The 17,742-nt window shown below is 37.6% G+C and overlaps 1 protein-coding gene across 3 annotated transcripts in view; it reads left to right on the top strand.

Annotated features, from left to right (window-relative positions):
• The window catches only part of PARD3B (par-3 family cell polarity regulator beta), a 1,914,565-nt gene that overhangs the window by 1,318,970 nt on the left and 577,853 nt on the right, over positions 1-17,742 (top strand). For all 3 annotated transcript variants that reach the window (XM_053698659.1, XM_053698658.1, XM_053698660.1), the window contains exon 19: positions 6,512-6,628. In XM_053698659.1, coding sequence (XP_053554634.1) covers positions 6,512-6,628 — 117 coding nt within the window. The remainder of the gene's footprint in view (positions 1-6,511; positions 6,629-17,742) is intronic.

Raw genomic sequence — 17,742 nt, 5'->3', positions numbered from 1 at the left:
GATATCTTCTGGACTTCAAAGACTCACCCCCCCCCCCCCCAAGGGGGAGATTTCACATTTCTCAATTGTCTGCAAACCAGACAAAGAGAGAGGCGTTCTTACGCTGTGTAGAAGACCTACATACCATGGGAGTGATCTGCCCAGTTCCAAAAGAGGAACAAGGGCTAAGATTTTACTCAAACCTGTTTGTGGTTCCCAAAAAAGAGGGAACTTTCAGACCAATCTTGGATCTCAAAATTCTAAACAAATTCCTCAGAGTACCATCATTCAAGATGGAGACTATTCGGACCATTCTACCAATCATCCAGGAGGGTCAATATATGACTACCGTGGACTTACAGGATGCGTATCTACACATCCCTATTCACAGAGATCATAATCAATTCCTCAGATTTGCCTTTCTGTACAGGCATTTCCAGTTCGTGGCCCTTCCCTTCAGGTTGGCCACGGCTCCCAGAATTTTCACAAAAGTGCTAGGGTCCCTTTTGGCATTGCTAAGGCCGCGGGGCATAGCAGTGGCGCCTTATCTAGATGACATCTTAATTCAGGCGTCGACTTTCCAACTAGCCAAGTCTCACACGGACATTGTGTTGGCTTTTCTGAGATCTCATGGGTGGAAGGTGAACATAAAAAAGAGTTCTCTCTTCCCTCTCACAAGAGTTTCCTTCCTAGGGACTCTGATAGACTCGGTAGAAATGAGAAATGAGAAAATCAAAACTCTTAACCACTTGCCGAGCTCTTCATTCCATTCCTCGGCCATCAGTGGCTCAGTGCATGGAGGTAATTGGGCTCATGGTAGCGGCAATGGACATAGTTCCTTTTGCCCGCCTACACCTCAGATCACTGCAACTATGCATGCTCAAACAGTGGAATGGGGATTATGCAGATTTATCTCCTCAAATAAATCTGGACCAGGAGACCAGAGATTCTCTTCTCTGGTGGTTGTCTCAGGACCACCTGTCTCAGGGAATGTGTTTCCGCAGGCCAGAGTGGCTCATAGTAACGACAGATGCCAGCCTGCTAGGCTGGGGTGCAGTCTGGAACTCCCTGAAAGCACAGGGCTTATGGTCTCAGGAGGAAACTCTCCCCTCCCGATAAACATTCTAGAACTGAGAGTGATATTCAATGCGCTTCAGGCGTGGCCTCAGCTTGCTGCGGCCAAATTCATCACGACAGTAGCTTATATCAATCATCAAGGAGGAACACGGAGTTCTCTAGCGATTATGGAGGTAACCAAAATAATCTGATGGACGGAGGATCACTCTTGCCATCTCTCAGCAATCCATATCCCAGGAGTAGAGAACTGGGAGGCTGATTTCCTAAGTCGTCAGCCTTTTCATCTGGGGGAGTGGGAGCTCCATCCAGAGGTATTTGCCCTGCTGACTCAGCTATGGGGCACACCAGAATTGGATCTCATGGCGTCCCGACAGAATGCCAAACTTCCTCGTTACGGGTCCAGGTCCCGGGATCCCCAGGCGGTACTGATAGATGCTGTAGCAGTGCCCTGGTCCTTCAATCTGGCATATGTATTTCCACCATTTCCTCCCACGTCTGGTTGCCAGAATCAAGCAGGAGAGGGCTTCGGTGATTCTGATAGCACCTGCGTGGCCACGCAGGACTTACATGTCATCGGTTCCACCGTGGTCTCTGCCAATGAGGCAGGACCTTCTAATCCAAGGTCCGTTCACGCATCCAAATCTAATTTCTCTGCGTCTGACTGCTTGGAGATTGAACGCCTGATTCTATCAAAGCGTGGTTTCTCTGAGTCGGTCATTGATACCCTGTTTCAAGCTAGAAAGCCTGTCACCAGGAAGATCTATCATAATATTTGGCGCAAATATTTTTATTGGTGTGAATCCAAGGGTTACTCATGGAGTAAGATTAGTATTCCTAGAATATTGTCTTTTCTCCAAGAAGGATTGGAGAAGGGATTATGAGCTAGTTCGCTAAAAGGACAAATATCTGCTTTGTCTATTCTTTTACACAAACGTCTGGCAGATGTCCCAGATGTTCAAGCATTTAGTCAGGCCTTGGTCAGGATCAAGCCTGTATTTAAACCTTTTGCTCCACCATGGATCCTAAACTTAGTTCTTAAAGTTCTTCAAGGGGTTCCTTTTGAACCTATGCATTCCATAGATATTAAGCTTCTATCTTGGAAAGTTTTGTTTTTGGTAGCTATCTATTCGGCTCGAAGAGTCTCTGAGTTATATGCTTTACAGTGTGACTCACCTTACCTTGTTTTCCATGCAGATAAGGTGGTTTTGCGTACCAAACCTGGGTTTCTTCCTAAGGTAGTTTCTAATAGGAATATCAATCAGGAGATTGTTGTTTCTTCACTGTGTCCTAATCCTTCATCAAAGAAGGAATGTCTGTTGCACAATCTTGATGTAGTTCGTGCTTTAAAGTTCTACTTGCAAGCAACTAAAGATTTCCGTCAAACATCTTCATTGTTTGTTATTTATTCTGGTAAACGGAGAGGTTAAAAGGCTACGGCTACCTCTCTTTCCTTTTGGCTGAAAAGCATCATCCGTTTGGCTTATGAGACTGCTGGCCAGCAGCCTCCTGAAAGAATTACTGCTCATTCTACTAGAGCAGTGGCTTCCACATGGGCTTTTAAAAATGAGGCTTCTGTTGAACAGATTTGTAAGGCGGCGACTAGGTCTTCGCTTCATACTTTTTCCAAATTTTCCAAATTTGATACTTTTGCTTCTTCGGAGGCTATTTTGGGGAGAAAGGTTCTACAAACAGTGGTGCCTTCCGTTTAAGGTCCCTGTCTTGTCCCTCCCTTCATCCGTGTCCTAAAGCTTTGGTATTGGTATCCCACAAGTATGGATGAATCCGTGGACTCGATACATCTTACAAGAGAAAACATAATTTATGCTTACCTGATAAATTTATTTCTCTTGTGATGTATCGAGTCCACGTCCCGCCCTGTTTATTAAGACAGGCAATATATTTTTATTTAAAAAAACTTCAGTCACCACTGCACCCTATAGTTTCTCCTTTTTCTTCCTAGCCTTCGGTCGAATGACTGGGGGGTGGAGCTAAGGGAGGAGCTATATAGACAGCTCTGGTGTGGGTGCTCTCTTTGCCACTTCAATTAGGGAAGGAGAATATCCCACAAGTATGGATGAATCCGTGGACTCGATACATCACAAGAGAAATAAATGTATCAGGTAAGCATAAATTATGTTATATATATATGTATATACACTTTGGGACAACCTCATTTTTCGTTTTTTGTTCCTATAAATCATTTTTAATATTGGAATAAATAAAATCTTTAAACTTTTAACTTTGTGAGCACCTGCATTTTGTCTTACTTTATATACTATTACAAGGAGTTTGGGTTCTCCTTTTATTTTACTGGGAAGCTCAGTTTCAAAGTACACCTATGGGGGCTAGCAAAGGTTGTGTATGGGAGAAATTTGCGTTCACAATATTTTTTTGTGTGTTTATGCTCACGTGCAATCTTTTTACTTTCAACTTTTAATATGAGCTCAACCCGACATGCATAAAAAGCCTCCATCTAGCGTAGTTTAGAGTGCTAAATATCGTTCCACTTGTACTCTAGCCCTAAATAGGTCCTGGAGATAATACTCTACGTATTTCTTATGTTGATTTCTAATAAATCTTGTATCCCTCTAATGTACACTTGAAGTAATGGTAAACTGTACCCTTTGTATAAACAGATCCGAAATGTTAGTGATACTTTTGATTGAGTTTAATTCATCAGTTGTAATGAAGATGCGCTATAACTTACTTTTTACTTATTAATGTTGTGCTGAAATTCTAATACCCCATGTTCCGGACACCCACTTCAAAGGTAATTTTTTTTTGTGAGCTGACGTTTTGAAACATTTTCCCATCAGCGCTCTAGCCGTACAGCACTCACACACATTTTTATTTTTTTGTAGCTAAAGCGCTAATTGGAAAAGAGTTCAAACCTTCAGCACACAAAAAAAAAAATTACTTTTGAAGTGGGCGGCCAGATCGTGGTATTGGAATTTCAAAACAGGGTGGTTCATTATGAAATATAATGTTTATAGAAAAAGAAAAGCATTTTGACTTTATCTTAAACAGAAAACGTAATCCTTGAAACTCATTTTTCCCCACACTGTTATGCAGCAACAGAGGTCTTTGCTTAGTGAGTTTAGTGTCTCCTTGCATACAAAATATCTAATATAACACTGTATTTTTCTGTGATGTGGGCCAATCTAACCGGCGGGCAAGTGAATCTGTGCTGCTGTATAGCTCTGGGAATTCATTTTACTTCTGATTTTTCAGAAATTTTACAATGCACCAGAGAGGAGGATGGGAAGAGAAGATTCGTGATACTATTTTACCTTCATAACATACCATGCTGTTTGGAATTTACATTATGAGATATCAGAGGATTTATACTATGTACAGTCTATGAGATATTTTAAGGTTTTTAGCTAATAGAAGGCAAAGTATTTTAGCATGCTAAGTAAATCCTTGTTCCGGAAAAATGCTAACTTGATCTATTAATTACAAAATGTTCACTCACAATTATACTATAGTTCAGTAGAATTTACATTGGGATCTGATCTGAAACTGTGTGAGCCCTTTAACTACATAATGGAAGACTATAGATAAATAAATAATGCCACTCCTAGCCCTACTATCCCCATACATTAACTTTTTTTGAGGGGCTGGCAACTATTAATAGGTAATCTCAGTCTTACATAAGCCCTAAGCCATTTAATGAATATGCTGTTTTGAGTGTTTTCATAGAAAGTATATGATACATGAACATAATATTATTACAATTCAAAATGTTTATTGAAATGGAAATCAAAACATTTTGTGATTTAGTTAGAGTATACTATTATAAAACCTATCCCCAATTTCCCAATTTGCTGAGAAGGCTCAGCAGTGTGTATGTGTAGTGAGCACAATATATATATATATATATATATATATATATATATATATATATATATATCTAACACATTATGGACATTGTTTCTTAAAAAAACATGCATGTTCTTATTGAGTTATGAAAGTGGGGGTACACTTCTGCGTTTTATGTGAGGAAAATGGTCTCTAATCGTGCTTCTGTATTGCCTCTTCAGCCACTGCAGCACTAACAAGAAATCCCTGCAATATATTACTATGCATACATATGGTGATGTCACTGGGAGTAGACTCCAGCCTCTGTTCCAGGATGAAGTGTGGTGGGCCACCAGGATCTTCATCAAAAGGGGGACCTGACCACAGGGTTAAGGGACACGTATATGAAAGAAAGCATTTACACATCAAAAATATGCTTTTACGTGATAAAATGTTGAGTAAAAGAAGCTTAAATTTAAGTAGAAAGAAATACTGGTGTACTGGTTTTGTACTTTCAACTAATCTTCAAGAGAGACGCATCTCTAAGTGTGGCAGGACAGATTTTTTTTATTTTTTTTTAAATCAAAACAATTACATTTTGAAGTGTCCTCTTTTGGGTGAAACAAAAAAAAAAGAACTACAACTTCCCTTTATATTTGCATTTTATTAACATCACACAGGACAGGTGGTTGGGGCAGAGTCTGGTTTGTGCTTGTGGAGGAGTTATATTAGGGGGGAGTCTGGGTTGCCAGAAAGTAATTTGAAAGACTCATAGGTGGAGTCCAAAATGATCTGTAGGATTTGGGCATTTTTGAGCATGGTTTGGGGTTTCTGAATAAGGTATGGGCAGTATAAATCTAGAGAAATAAGGGACAGGTGGACAAAGTTAAAATTTCAGGATTATTGCACCAAACAGTAAGGAATCAAGCCTCAAAAACACTTTTGTATGCAGATATGCACTTCCTGTTAGCTAAAAACCATTATGTTGTGCAAATGAGTAAACTGCAAAGGTAAAATTAAAAACGGCAGAAAGTAGAATTTATTATTAATTAGTTCCAAAAGTATTTTTGTACCCACAGTTAAAAACTTTAAAATGCTACTTCTTTAAAAGATTTTTTTTTTTATTATTCTATCAAAAACAACAAATAAAAGAATGTTTCACCAGTAAATTGCTTTGTTCATTCCACTGACTTAACATTTTCTTTCTTTCGTTGTTTTCATTTTATTGTGCTGAAGTGTAACTATGCATGTTCAAGTTCAATGGAATTGTCAGCAGATAAAAATTAACAGCTTTTGTGTTCCACTCCCCCAAGTGAATTACATTACAGCTCGATATCGAATCTAAATATAGACCCATATCGTTATCAGACTTGTGGTGGAAAACACATTTTCACTCTTGTTGGAAGTTTGTCAAGGCAAGCAGTTAGGATGCTCGACTGCTTGCTGGTATTTAGCATTTTGTGTGTATTTTTTCATTGATAACAAACAGCTGGAATTTAAAACACAGACCATATCTGAGTTCCAATTTGCTTCTATTTGTGTACTGTATTGAAAATAAATACCTGGAGTAACCACCATACATGTTTTATTGCTTATTTATTGATAACCATTTATGTGATCAATATATATATATATTTTTTAAATCTCTTGTTAGGTTTGGTAAGAAGAAAGAAGAAAAAGGAGGGAAAGTGGAACAGAAAGGTATCTTCAAGCCTGGTGTTCTGAAAGAGGAAGAGCAAGAAATTGAGAAGATGAAGGAAGAACGTGAAAGGTAAGATGGAAATACTTGAGTAAAGTCTCACAAAAAGTAAAAAGAAAACAAATTAAACAAAATAAAAAAGTCAATACGCTGTACTGTAATCCTGTTGTACATATAACAAAGTTTTGCTGTCACTACCATTTCTTATTGGATTGTAATTTAGATCAGTGTTGGCCCTCTTGCCTCTTCAGTTCTTCTAGTTGTGGTATCGTTGTTTGATGCTATGACCAAGAAATTACAGTTTGAAGATAATAGAATGTCCTATAAATACTGTTTACATTTAGGGGTATATTTATTAATGTGCGAGCGGACATGATACGATGTAGTGTATCATGTCCGCCGCACATCGATAAATGCCGACAGCGTATCATTGCACCAGCAGTTCTTGTGAACTGCTGGTGCAATGCCGCCCCCTGCAGATTCACGCGCTAGCAGGGGGTGTCAATCAACCCGATCATATTCGATCGGGTTGATTTCTGTCCACGGCCTCAGAGCAGGCGGACAAGTTATGGAGCTTCATAACTTCTGTTTCCGGCTTGATACATTGGCCCCATAGTGTTCTATATATTAATATATATTTAATATTATTGGGTAAAACATGTTTTATAGTACAAGAGACACTATGCTAGTAGTTTGAATAGGTATTTAAGGTAATATAGTGTTTATTTTCTTAACTAGTGTTCTTGTATTCAGAATAGGTGTGTCACTGTCATCAATAATGCAATGGGACTTCTGTTTATCAGCCAGTGAGCTCTCAGTCCTTAAAGGGACAGTATGCACCACTTTTCATATAACTGTATGTAATAGATACTACTATAAATAAGAATATGCACAGATACTGATAAAAAAATCCAGTGTAAAACTTGTTAAAAACTTACTTAGAAGCCCCCAATTTAGCACTGCTGATGAGGTTAGGCTGAGAAAGCAGGTAGAGCAGACCCTCTTTGCATAGGAAAGGACCCATTACGCATCTGATACTTTGGGGCTTGGTTAGGAGTCTGAAAATCCGCACAATGTTATTTAAAAATAAGCAAAACTATAATTTTTTTACAAAAACACCCCCAAATGGGCTATATAAATGGATCATCTACAAAACATTTATGCAAAGAAAAATCTAGTGTACAATATCCCTTTAAGATCCAGATGTACACAAACATTCACTTCCTGTTAGCTTCAAAATAAAAAAAAATCAGCCTAGAAATAACATGTTTATCATGAAAAACAAATATTTGTACATGTTTAAATAGTGCTCTTTCATATACATGACAGTCTTTTTTAGCGTTTACTGTCTCTTTAACAATAGCTTACTATATTTATACCCTAAATGAAATGTGTACTAATTGCCTTCTATTGTATATTCATTAAGTGATATTCTGTATGTGTAAATCATTCATAATGTGGTTGCAGAACATCTTTACAGCTAAAAGCATATAACCCAAAAGGCTCTTATTACTAGAGCTATACTCATTTACATGCAGCTCAAATCTTTCTGAGCAGGCTGAGCAGTTACCTTAGTATAAATTAAACAGGTCAGCATTTGATCTGTAGACTCAGTTAAATTAGACCCCTGGCCCTGCACCCCTCAGTTAGTTGTATACGCATATTAAATTAGACCCCTTGCCCTGCATCCCCTCTGTCAGCCATATACTCACATTAAATTAGACCCCTTGCCCTGCATCGCCTCTGTTAGTTAGCCATATACTTACATTGAATTATACCCCTGGTCCTGTATCACCTCTGTCAGCCTTATACTCACGTTAAACTAGAACTCTGGCCCTGCATCATCTCTGTTAGCCATATACTCACTTTAAATTAGACCCCTGGCACTGCATCCCCTTAGTTGGCCATATACTCGCATTGAATTATGGAGATACCAGGTGAAAACACCCAGAAATGGTTAAACAGTGTTTGAAAAAAACAATGTGCTCAAACTAATTAGTTCATTTGAGTGAATTTTTTGCTGTGATTTTTACTGTGTGGATGTATACCCAATTTCTGAACAGTCTGAGGCAGCTCCACTTGTGGAGAATGATTCCGGTTCCCCATAGTGATCTAGATCAAAAGAAGAAAGGGGCGCCTCATAGTGAACACTGCGTGTAAATAGACAAGGAGCAATGGAAAATAAAACTCACAATTTTGATGGCGCTAATGAAAGTGCAAACAGGCAGGCTGACGATCACAGTAGTCAGCACACTGGATACTGAACCCGTTTCAGGGGTGGTACAAAGATCTCTCCTGCGTGTAGATGGATATGCTCATCAGATCCTTAGTTTCCAGTCAGGGGATACACCAATAAGGATCACACGCCAGGCTTGAATGAGTAGTGTATAGGAACAGACAAACCACTTGTGAAATATTCACAGACGACAAATCCCGTAGAAGTAGAAAATGAGATGCAGACTACTCTGTGGTAAAACTTAAAAACAAAGTTTTGCCACGGAGGAGTCTGCTTCTCATTTTCTACTTCTACGGGAGTTGTTATCTGTGAATATTTCACAAGTGGTTTGTCTGTTCCTATACACTACTCATTCAAGCCTGGTGTGTGATCCTTATTGGTGTATCCCCTGACTGGAAACTAAGGATCTGATGACCATATCCATCTACACGCAGGAGAGATCTTTGTACCACCCCTGATACGGGTTCAGTATCCAGTGTGCTGACTACTGTGATCGTCAGCCTGCCTGTTTGCACTTTCATTAGTGCCATCAAAATTGTGAGTTTTATTTTCCATTACTCCTTGTCTATTTACACGCAGTGTTCACTATGAGGCACCCCTTTCTTCTCTTGATCTAGATCACATTGAATTATACCCCTGGCCCTGCATCCCATCTGTTAGCCACATACTTACATTAAATTACATTCCCTCTATCAGTCATATACTCAGATTAATTTATACTCCTGGCCCTGCATCCCATCTTTTTACTATATACTAACACCAGACCTCAAATCAGCCTATGGCTTTTGCAGCTCTTTGTCATCCCAGTACACATATCAACCCCCTCTGTCAGCCCATATGCATGTTATACCCCAGATCAGACACCTGTTCCTTAAGCTCCTTTGTCGGTATCAAACCCCTTGTTGGACCCCCATCTCAGACTTTATTTTTCATCCTTGTACAGTTTGCTGCCTCTTGCAAACTTGCACTTGTTATCTATTGCAACAAGACGCACATGAACATTGACATACATTGCACTGCTCTCCACCTATTTCTCACACCTTGTTTCTATATACTCTCCCTCTCATCCCCTTCGCTCTGCTCACAACCTCCTCCTCTTGTGTTGCCTCCTCACATTCCCGTCTACAGGACTTCACCAGACTGGCCCCTATCTTGTGGAACTCTCTGTCTCACTCCACAAGATTATCCTCTAGTTTTCAAGCGCTCCCTAAAGACTCTACTGTTCAGGGATGCATACAACCTATACTAACCTTTCCTAACCCCAGTTTCTCTCTTCCTTTGTTATTCCCTTTAACCCCCTTAGAATGTAAGCCTATGAGCCCAGCTATTTGTAGATCACCTTCATAAGAGCCGACTACAACAGTGCAACTCTTGACAGGTCCCTCTACCCACTTGATCCCTATAAATGTTATCTTTCATCACATGTCTATGTTAATAGTGCTACGGAATTTGTTGGCGCTCTACAAATAACTGATAATAATAATATTTATGGAATGTATGCAAACTCCAAGAAGTCAAAGTGAGACTCTGTCACTCTCTCAAAACCTACCATCATGGATGCTCATCGGCAAGTAAAAAAAACACAACAAAAAGACTGTTTTTTACATAAATTTTACTGGACATCCATTTCAAATAGCAAACAGCCAAGATCAATATCGGACAACTGGCAAACATAGTTGAAAAATTCAGGTGTATGATTTAATCTATAGTAAGGAGAATTTTGGGACACTTTCAGACGATATCCTTTATCGTAAAACATGCATATTTAGTGTTCACTTTCTGAATCCCTCATTGCTACTTGGCAGTTAACAGGAACATGTTCTTCACATTTAAAAAAAGCCTCTTTTATTAATAGAAGTCTGGCAAGCAAAGAAATATGTGCCCCATCTGTTAACAAAACCGGTGTTATTTATGAAAAAAGACTGACAGACTTGATAGTCACGCAAAAAGGCTTCAGTATATATTGGGATTTAAAAACAAACCAATGAATAATTATTTGGACAGGATGATCAACAAATCTCAAGCAATGCATTTAAGGACAATAATAATGTATATCATTATAAACTTAAATCAAACTCTTGTGAAAAGTATATAGATTTAAAATTGATATATATATAACCTAAAAGGTCTCTTAGCTTTATAATGGTATGTAGGAATGGAGTAAATAACACGCTGCTGTTTTTTTAAAGGTTTGCTATTACTTATTTAGCTTTGGTAAGTTCACTTGTAAGATGTGTTTTTAATTAACTGAATCATTGAGTGGTGGATACTATACGTTTGATAAAGCAGATGTGTATTCACTAATTTAGGCAGTATTAGGAAATTTTGTAGGAAATTATAGATAATTAGTTTTATGGGGAAGACAATAAACAATATACCCAATATATTTGAGTGGTTTCACAACATTGTCTGTTTCAAGTAAAACTCCTCTCATTATTAAAGGGATAGAAAGGTCAAAACTGAAATGTGTACGAGTACATTTAATTTTTAAATAGATTAATGATAGTCAATATACTTTCATTAGCAAAAATGCTTCCATTAAAAACTCTTAGAGGGTCAGAAGTGGCTTGTATGACAAAGATGAAGTATTCACTGGTACTCTACACACCACGCCCAGCTCTATTCCTAATCCTCTGGTCACACATAGCATATGTGCATATGCTGTTTTTGGAAGAATATTGTAAAAATGCTTCTTCTTAAAATTGAAATGTACCCATGCATTTTTTGTATTTTTTTTAATGAAGATATTTTTTTCATTAGCTTTATAAATTAAAGTGAATTTCTTACAAATCACGGCTTTTAACTCTCATTTCTTTATAGAATTTATCAGACACTTAGGTGATTTGTATGTAACAGTTATTACCACATGGAAATAAGAATAAAAAGAGATTCATAAACTCATAAAGAATATCAGCACTATGGGTATCTCATCACAAATATTTAACTGTGTAACCCTTTTTCACTAAAACAATAACATAGAAATGCCACCTCACTATTAAAAACAGGAGTCTGGTCCTTCAGAATACTTCACAACATAAAGCATAAAGCAATCATTTTAAAAAACCAAAGTCCCTTCATCATTTTATTGCTTCAAGGTAATGGTCCTAAACCACATCAAGTCAACTTACATTTTGATTAGAGATTTTTTTCCCTTCAGACTTTACCTAGAAATGCAAAATTGCATTGGGGGATGTCTTCTCAGGTAAAAGGCAGGAGGAATGTTTAAAAACCTGATATTTAAGATCCTCAGTATTTAACTTATGACCTATACTGGTCATGAGGTGGAAAAGGAACTTGCCAAAACAAAGCCCATGGTGTATTTTAATGATAGGTCACCATATGAAAATTTAGGCTAGTAACCAATGAGACCAATTACTGAAGTTCATATTACATTTTTTTCCATAGCTATTCATATGACTTAAAAGGGCACTACATCTGATTTTACAACTAAAAATCATTATCTAGCTGCCCATTAAAGGAGGGAGATCCCTTCTGACTGTCTTGTCTGCATTTTAATGGTCCATAACACATATAAAACTGTCTCTAATTGTTTTTCATTAACCTTTTGTCCACTTGTAACAACAAGCTGCTTCTTCAAATAAGGATTGGCAGCCTTAAAGACTCCAGTCTATTATAAAAAAAAAACTGTAAGATGCAGAGTTTAGTAGCTGGCGATTAAAATATAGAGAGACCCATGCTTAGTTTGCCTTGATCCACACAGCACAGCAGGAATTCATAACGAAAGTGTCTGATGAATTTATTTGTTGTTGTTCCAAGTAAAAGTGGGTATTGGTAATGTGAAAAAGAAAGGAAAAACAGAACAGAGGCTTAACATTTTCTATTAAAAAAACAGCCCTATATGGGAGATCTTCAGAGACAAAACACACAGTATACATTGAACTTTTCTTTGTACTAAAATGTGCAAAAGTCCATAGCCCTAAATCACACTGATGCTAAACTCCAAATATTATTACCTTTCTAGTTAATTTTGAGTCACTATTCTAACACAATTACTTCAGTTATTTTTTTTATATATTTATGTAGATATATGTTTGAAAATTACATGTAGCAAATTCAGCATAGTTATATCTAAGCCTAGAAAGCAATGTAATTACAACAGAAATTTGTCAATATAGATGTACATATTTCTTTCATCAGATGGTGAGAGTCCACAAGACATCTTATAGTAATTACCCAACAGTTCACTAGAAGTAGGCAAAAACACCACAACATACCAGAGTCCCTGAATCCTGTCTTTATTTTGTCTCCAAGATGGAATTAGGTGAATTTTGATGTGCTGATCTATTTGTTGTTGATAGGGCTTCTCTAACCAATCTGAAAACCATTTCCCCCTCAGAGTGCCTACAAAGGATAAAGGGGTAGTAGACCAGGAGTTTTCATCCAGGCAGTGAAAATTATTTTCCCAGTTTGGAAATGTCATAGGCCTCCTAGGTGAAATGCAGATTTAGCTGCCTGTTGCCCTCCCCAGGTGAAATGTGGAATAATCTGCTAATCGCCTTGGTTGTAAAATGCTGTTCCTTGTGAGATCATTGACACTGTGCTTGCAGTGCCTTGATGGGTTAATCTACTGGAAGTAGATGAGGTAAGCATAGTGGCTGAAAGTACATTGCACCTTCATAGTCCACCATATGAACATATAGACATGCTTCACATAGCTTGAGGACATAAAAGAATAGACCAAATGACTTACAACAGTTTTGGGCACTTTTTAAAAAAAATTAAAAAAGAATGGGCTAGTGTCTCTTTACATTTTCCATGATTGGCTTTAGCGCACACTGGAATTAATGGTCAAAGCAGTGCAGATCTCTGGTACATGGATCTTCATATTTTTGGCTAAAAACATATTTTTTTTTACTTACCTACACACTGCTGGGGCACCCATGGTTAACATTTTGGTGCCTTGGCCCAGAACAGCACACCTGATTATTATTAAAGTTTTTTTTTTGTGTGCTTAAACTCACAGTGCACCTTTACTGTAATCCACACAGGGATTTCAGTTCTACATTGTGCCATTAACTTTGTGTTTCCCACCTGGGGTTAACTATTTGTTTGATTTCATATTGTGCTGCTATCTTTCTTTTGGATATTTGCTTCTATCCTTACTCTCCTACACTAACTATGGAATAAACATGTACAGCTCAGGTCTCTGGACAATACACTGACCGCCTGAAAGGGGGATTTCACTTTTACATTGTGCCATCAATTCTGTGTTCCCATCTGGGTTTAACAATTTGTGTGCCTTCATACTGTGCTCTGTGCTCCTATCATCTTAAGATTCATGCTTCTATCCTTACTCTCATACACTATGGAACAAACTGGTACAGCTTGCCTGGAAGGACTATCCTAAGATATTCTAACTCCTCATCAGTTATGATGTAAAGATATTTTAATGTGTTCTCCTTCACAGTTATGCATGCCATTCACTGAGCCTATGTAATGCAACAGCAACCTATCTATATTCCCCTAGAAGACGGGTGCACTGGAATTTAAACTTTCCTCAACTGAAGAGTTCTCAGAAACTCAGAACCCCACTGCTGAAGTGGAAGAGGGTGTATCCTTTAATTTCAGGCTTGCGGATATAAACACAATATTGTGGAAATTTTTACTGGCTTTGGAAGTAGATGGCCCTCCTGCTACAAACAACCAATCGGTAAAAAAGAAATATAAATTCTTAAAGACAGCTCCTAAATAGCTGTCTACCTTCCGAGTACCTGACACAGTTTCTCATTTGATTACCAAGGAATGGAATTCCCTTTGTTTAAGCACATGTTCCTTCTTTCCTCTGCAAAAAAAACCGTAAGGTGGATGTAGCTATATCCACACTTATGAGACTATAATTTATTTAGAGGATAATACCTTGTTCAAGGATTCCATGGACAGAAAGATTGAAAGTTTTCACAGGTGATTTTTTCAGCTGGCAGGCTTTATGTTTACACCAGCTGTCTGTGTAACTTGCTTGTTGGCAGCTACTGTGGTCTTGTGTGATAACTTCTCTGACCTTTTTGCTGAAGAAGCCTCTCTGTAAGAGATCAAATATTGCTTAAAAATTATCAGGACCACAAACACCTGTTTATGTGATGCAGCTGTGGAAATGACGCACATTCAATCGAAAATTTCTGCAATGTTTGTTTTGGTTAGATGAGCATTGTGGCTAAAGTTATGGGGGTCAATTTATTATATGCTGGGCAGACATGATGGGCTGTAGCAAATCATGTCTGCCCGGCATCACTTTCAGCATTTAACATTGCACAAGCATTGTAAAGCAGTTCCTGACTTGGTGGAAGCCTCACCTATCCTTTATTCAGGGGGCCTCCTTTTTCTGGCATATGTGGATGGTAATCACCACATATGACATGTTTGGGTGCAGTCTGGGGGTCATAGAGATCATAAGGAGTTTGGTTTCCTTGGGAGGTGACGTTATCAATGAACATTCTGGAACTCTATGTGATCTTAAAGGATCTGCTGAGTTGGTACAGCCTCGGGCAAGAATGGTTTCTAATATTCCAATCAGACAATGTCACAGCTGTGTCTAACATCAATCTCCAAGGCAGAACTTGCATTTTCCTTGTGATAAAATATATGGCTCCCATTATCACTTGGGCAGAATGCTATCTTTGCATGATCTCAGCTATTCACATACTGGGAGTGAACAGTTAGAAGGCAGATTTTCTTCACCCGGGGGAGTACTTTCTGAACCATGAGTTATTTAATAAGATGAGACATATGGGCATGCTAGATTTAGAACTCATGGCCGCCCACTTGAACCACAAGCTTAGTACTTTTAGAAGTTGAAAGTCACTTTGTTAAATTGGAAACATAAAATGCAGTTGTGTGAACAATTTATGCTTGAAATAAAAGTATAGCTTATGCAGTAAATATTAAACTAAATTTGTTTTTTAAAAGATTATTTATTGTTCCAAATGGAACTACAAGGTCTGGATATGTTAAAAACACATGAACTATAAGGAACCTTGTCTGCCAGTACATGGGAGCACCTTCACCAACCCACACAATGAAAAAAAGAAGAAACCATCAACATATAATAATTAAGAACATTATTTTGTCTCCTATAACCCCCCTACTGATTCATAGTACAAAACCTAGACCCTGAGAACACTCGTTTTCATTAAAAGAGGTGTTTATGAGGTCCGCCTTAGTCCTATTTTATGAGAAAGTACTTCAATAAAACAGGATGGGAACGAGCAAGGAAGGCTTCCTCTCTCAGTGCCAGAGAACTATCGTTCTCTTTCAATGAGTTTTCTCATAGGGAAGCATTGGCCAAGGTAACCAATCACAGAAGAATAAATTGCTCTTGCAAGAGCTTGATTAACTTTTTCCTGATTTTCAGGTGTCATCCTATCTATAAATGAAGGTATTGCATATTTTTTTGGAGGCAGTTGTTTTGCAAAACTTGCTTACTTAAAGATGCTGCCGATGGAGAAGAACTTTGTAATGATGCAGCTGTTACAGAAGAAGTAGAAAGAGTGTTTCTGGAATGGGAAGATTGAAGGGGAAAGCTCCTTGCACTTTCATTGCTATGGCCCTCCTCATTTAATTACATTGAGTATATTTTAATATCTTTAGGACATCTCTAGTCTGCAAGGATGTGTTGTTGATTTTTTTCAATCTGTAGCATTAGGGAAAGCATATTTCTTTTTACAATATTTGCAAATTGTGGTTTTGTTCTCCAAAGAAATTGCACTATTGATATGTCTTCAAATGCTGAATTAATTTATAGGATAAGTTTATAGCGGTGGACTTAAAATACTTAGGCCTCTTTTTTAATAACCTCCTCCTGGTTATAAAAAATGTGATAAGTAATAAATTAAAAAAGTGGCGCTACAGTAGCTTTAAGTATTACAAACTATGGGTTAAGTATACTAATAACAAGATTCAATGGCAGGGGATATAAGCACTTAGAAGGGATAAGTATAAAATTCTTAAACACCTAAATTAAATGTTGGGTAATATAAATATGCAGTTTAGACCACAATAGGACAAATAGCCCAAAATGATTTAATATAATAGGATGATAAACGATTATCACTTGATAAAAAGACGCCGCAACAAATTAGGTATATATAAAAAAAGTTTATGTAAATTTAGCTTATTTTAATAGTGCATATACAAACATCATAGAACAAAAAAAACAAAGAATATATACATCAAGCTATCTTTATGGATTTAGTTGATCAACTCATAAAAAATTCATATAAAAAATCCATACATAAAAGAGAGAGAGAGCCCAGAGTTTAAAAAGTCTTGAAAATAAAAAAATAAAATTAAAAATAAATGTTCTAATCCAATGGATCAGTAAAGAAAAATTCCTTTTTTAAAAAACAAATAAGCATGTGAAATAGGTAGGCGTTTATATTGGTTTTTGCTGTACCTATATTTGAAGGTAAAGGTAATAGTCTTTTTGCGGAAACAAATTGAATTTTCAATTTATCTCTTAGAAGTTATTTAATATCTCTAGCTGTACCTATAGATAAGGATAGCAGTCTTTTTGCGGCAACAAATAGTAGTTTCAATTTGTCTCTGAAAATGTGATGCAGTAGTTTAGTTTAAACAGTGGTTGCCAGCCGCTATTAAAACTTTCAGTGTTCCGCTATGAATTGTTAGGAGTACAGTTTAGTACACACAGATCTTACTTGTCAGATTAAAACTTTAGGTGGATATATATGTAGCCTGCTATACAGGTAATCTCACCCTTCAGCGTCCACACTCTGAGATCTGGAAGGTTTCTGAAGTCGGTGCTCTGTAATGCAAATGTTGGTTGGTTCCGGTAGTTTTCAGACTTGCGCAAGTCACCATGATAAACCGGTATTCTTTTCCTCTGTGATTTTCCTGCTCTTAGTACTTAAATGTACGCAGGAAACAGTAAACAGCTTGCAAACCTCCCGGTTTGGTTGGAGATCCTTCTTTGGTG

The sequence above is a fragment of the Bombina bombina genome, chromosome 1 (assembly GCF_027579735.1).
Source record: "Bombina bombina isolate aBomBom1 chromosome 1, aBomBom1.pri, whole genome shotgun sequence".
Classification (NCBI taxonomy): Eukaryota; Metazoa; Chordata; class Amphibia; order Anura; family Bombinatoridae; genus Bombina; species Bombina bombina.
The sequence above is the reverse complement of the archived record's forward strand: the minus strand, read 5'-3'. Positions and strand labels throughout refer to the sequence as shown.